This window comes from Hyalella azteca, unplaced genomic scaffold (assembly GCF_000764305.2).
Source record: "Hyalella azteca isolate HAZT.00-mixed unplaced genomic scaffold, Hazt_2.0.2 contig4212, whole genome shotgun sequence".
Classification (NCBI taxonomy): domain Eukaryota; kingdom Metazoa; phylum Arthropoda; class Malacostraca; order Amphipoda; family Hyalellidae; genus Hyalella; species Hyalella azteca.
This window is the reverse complement of record NW_025934434.1, coordinates 1-3668: the sequence shown is the minus strand read 5'-3', so window position 1 is coordinate 3668 and position 3668 is coordinate 1. Positions and strand designations below refer to the sequence as shown.

General features: G+C 38.5%; 1 protein-coding gene across 1 annotated transcript; it reads right to left on the bottom strand.

Moving 5' to 3' along the window:
• Positions 1 to 2091: 2091 nt before the first annotated feature.
• LOC108679336 (protein IMPACT-B-like) lies at positions 2092 to 3616 on the bottom strand (the record flags this gene model as incomplete). Its single annotated transcript, XM_018167938.2, has 2 exons — positions 2092 to 3102; positions 3417 to 3616. Coding segments are annotated over 2 exons (383 nt in total), but the record flags the coding sequence as incomplete, so codon positions are not given.
• Between the last annotated feature and the right edge of the window lie 52 nt (positions 3617 to 3668).

The window sequence follows — 3668 nt, the reverse complement described above, 5'->3', positions numbered from 1 at the left end:
GTGGAAACACGAAAACTGCGGAAACGTCAACTACTTCATCTGTCAGATCCCTATATTCTAGGGATGAACCCCATCCATCAGATAACTATGCTCTAGGGATGAACCCCATCCATCAGATAACTATATTTTAGGGATGCACCCTATCCAGATCCCAATGATATTGGGATGCATGCATCTGCCAGACCTTTGTGTTCTAGTATGTACCCTATCCGCCATATCACTCATATGGTCATTATATGGATGCATGCTTCATGGTCTATAAACCAGGGGTGGTCGTTTCGTAGTTCAGCGTCCCAGCGTAACTAAAAAACTACTCGTGGTTTTAACAGGTCGACAGGTCAAGTATATTTCAAACGCATCTATCAGACCATCAAAGCATTTACATGAGCATGTGTTTCCGATTGCAAGTTTGTTACCCAGCTCACCGCATTCATCTTTTGAATTTTACAGCGGTCTTAAAAGTTCTTGATATCGGATATATGAGTGAAATTTATCTTTAAGGCTGAAGTTAAGAGCTAATACGATGGAACTTTTAGCAAGTACGCGAATGTGACAGGTTGAAACATTTTCATAGGAGAATACCTTTAAATTTCGCTTCGATGAAAATAGCTTCATATTTTTTATCTATTCACCATTCTAGTCCTTAATCGATGCACGATAGCACGCTCTGGTCGAATAATTTATTCGACAAGGCACTCGAATTACTACAGTTTTAAACTATTAAACGTAAGCTTTGAATTAAACTCCAGTTCAAGATCAAACTATAACACTTATTATACTAATAATAATGATCTATTTATGGCGTTATGAAGCCTTTATCGTTCGCAACAAATTCGGAAACCCTACATGGTAAATTAATTTTACCTTAACTTTACTTTATAATTTTCTTAACTCGCTTTTCTTAACTCGCTGTGGCCATGGGCCTATTTCTGCAACGCCGACACTTCTATTCTGTTCTATATCAAAAATAACCATTTGCGGCAAAATAATTTTAGTATAGTATAGTATCTTCGGCATTGAAGAATAGGCCTGGATAGGCCTGTCGCCGATTCTTGTACTTTTCTTGTCTAGACTGGCCTCTTGATCAAATCTTTTCAACGGACGGTAGATTTAAAATCGCTTCTAGATTTCAGTTGTTCCGTAGGATCCGAGGCATTTTAAGACTGAACATATGCTCATGCATGGCCTTGTATAGTCTGTTCATGAACGCGTTCATACTCGGAGCGTCAACAATATCTTCAGGGAGGCTGTTCCACATGTTTCACAATTTTGGAAGACTACAAGTAACGGGAAAACAATTAGGGAAATATTCAATCGACGGGAACCAGAGAAAAAAACTGAATTGCTCCTCGTCAATTATACCGAGAAACGCAGCAGATATACATTTATTAAAAATTACAAGTGATAAAACCTTATAACTGTTTCATGGGAATTAAGGCTATAATTTATTAAATAATAAATTCAAGCGAATAAATTCTAACCTGAAAAGTGAATCATTATCATGAATCATTTCAATTCAGAAAGCTATTGAACATGAACACTCCGATGAATAAACTGTATTCATGTACAGTTGTACACTACATTGAATGAATTCAGTTAGTTTAGTGGCCAAATGTTTACCAGCGCTTCAGCTATTTAGCTATCTCGCACCGAAAGTCAAGATGAACATCACCATAGAGTTGGAAGGTCTCAATTATTCATCACCCACAAGGGGCGGAAGGTCTCAGATGTCCAACCCGCTGAAGCTGGCTCGAAAGAAGCAGCGTTAGCATCTCAAAGAGACGAAGTGACAAGGAGGGCAGGTGAAAAGGATCAGGAGCCCTCGAGAAGTATTCACACTGAATTACGGTACTTCTATGCTTCTAATGAATTCTGGTACTCCCATAGAAGGTATGATCATCGAATAAGTTCGTATTGGGGATAAAATTATTAGTAAACAGCATTGATTTAACAACTTATCGGAACATCACTACTGCAGCACCGCCGCTGCTGCAACATTCACTTCTACATTCAACACTTTTTTCCATATCGAATATTCCCTAAAAAGCATAAATAACGCGGAAAACTAAGGAGGCAGAATTAAACAATCTAAAAAGTGATCAACTTTATACGTTAATTGAAAGACGTGTTAGATTATACTTATTCATAAGAAAAATATATGATATGGTTTGTAAAATATAAGCGATCATGAGGCAATCAATACACTAGATGCGAGCCCTGACAGAATATACATTTTTTGCAGAATGTTGCAAGGCACAAATACTTCACTCAAATCCACGTGTTTAAAATTCCACTCTAATATTTCACTTGAAACAGCGGAAATAACGGAAAATAATTTCTATCAGAGCCATATAATTAGCATTGGAAAAAACTGACGTTAAGCTCTATGTCTGGTAAAAAGTAAAATTAGGGTAAAAAATCAATTTAGAATTCGATTTCACCGATGTAGCTGAGCTAGTAAATAACAAATCTATCTTGTGGAGAAAGATTGCAATATATTGATATATACGTATTCAGTATTAAATTAGGCTTTAGCTTGCCAAAAGGAACTCAATAAATTACTTAGCGAGGCTGATCGAATCCTTAGAAGAAACTTCCTTCAGCTTTGTGCAATCACAGTATTGATCCAAGTAAAATGAATTTTAAAAATTTAGATAAAAAACCGACTGATAAACTCCCATTCAACGACATAATTCCAAAATTTCTTCACGTCAAATTTGGGAGAGCCTCCACCCAAGCGCATAAAGTTAAACTTCATCGTCAAAACCGCAAGAATCGATAATTGAACTAAATAACCTGATGCTCCGCATTTATATCACAATGCACACCAATTAAAGTTAGTTTATATAAACCAGTTCTACAGTTCTTTTCAAATGATATTCTCAGTTTAGTCCTCTAGGATAAACACAACATCGCGTTTCATTTGGTTTTACGCGTACTTATTTGCTTCTTTTTACTGGATCCCTGGGCGTCGTCTAAGAAGCCGCATATTTCCAATATGGACCTCGTGGCGGCATTGATGTGTTTGAATCTGTCAGGACCGATGTGGCAGCCGCCATACCAGCGCGTCACCACCACCAAAACGTTCACCACATCCAGTACCTGCGGAAGGGCACGAGTAGGTTACGAGTAGAAACCTTTTACGCAACGAGAGGGTAACTCATGAGCCTATAGTGCGGTAACTCTCGTTACTACACCTTTAGGGGCAACACCTGGTGCAGTATTGCATATATTTATATTTAGACCATATTTAGGTGCAGGTAACTCTCGTTACTGCACCTTTAGTATTGATGAGGGGTGATGTTATCTAAGGAAAAGAGTAACAATTCATTACACTTCAGAGTATTTAAATTGACTTCCCGCCATTGAGTTCATCATGAGGAATAATCATGCTCCAACATCGTTATGTTGCTTACCGCCATGAGGTGCAGCATACGAGATCCAGCTTTAGTTTCGCCGTCGTCCTCACAGTCCTGCGCCATGACGGCGTCCGGCAGCACGATGCGGTACGCGTAGATGTTGTGTGTCGCTGTCGCGATCTTGCGGTTCTGCTTGAGGCGGCTCAACACGAGCCTGCATAAACAAAGCTGGTAGTAAGATAACAACCATTGGCGCAAAATAATTTAGAAAGACTACAATTGACGGGAAAACAATTAAGGAAAATTTCA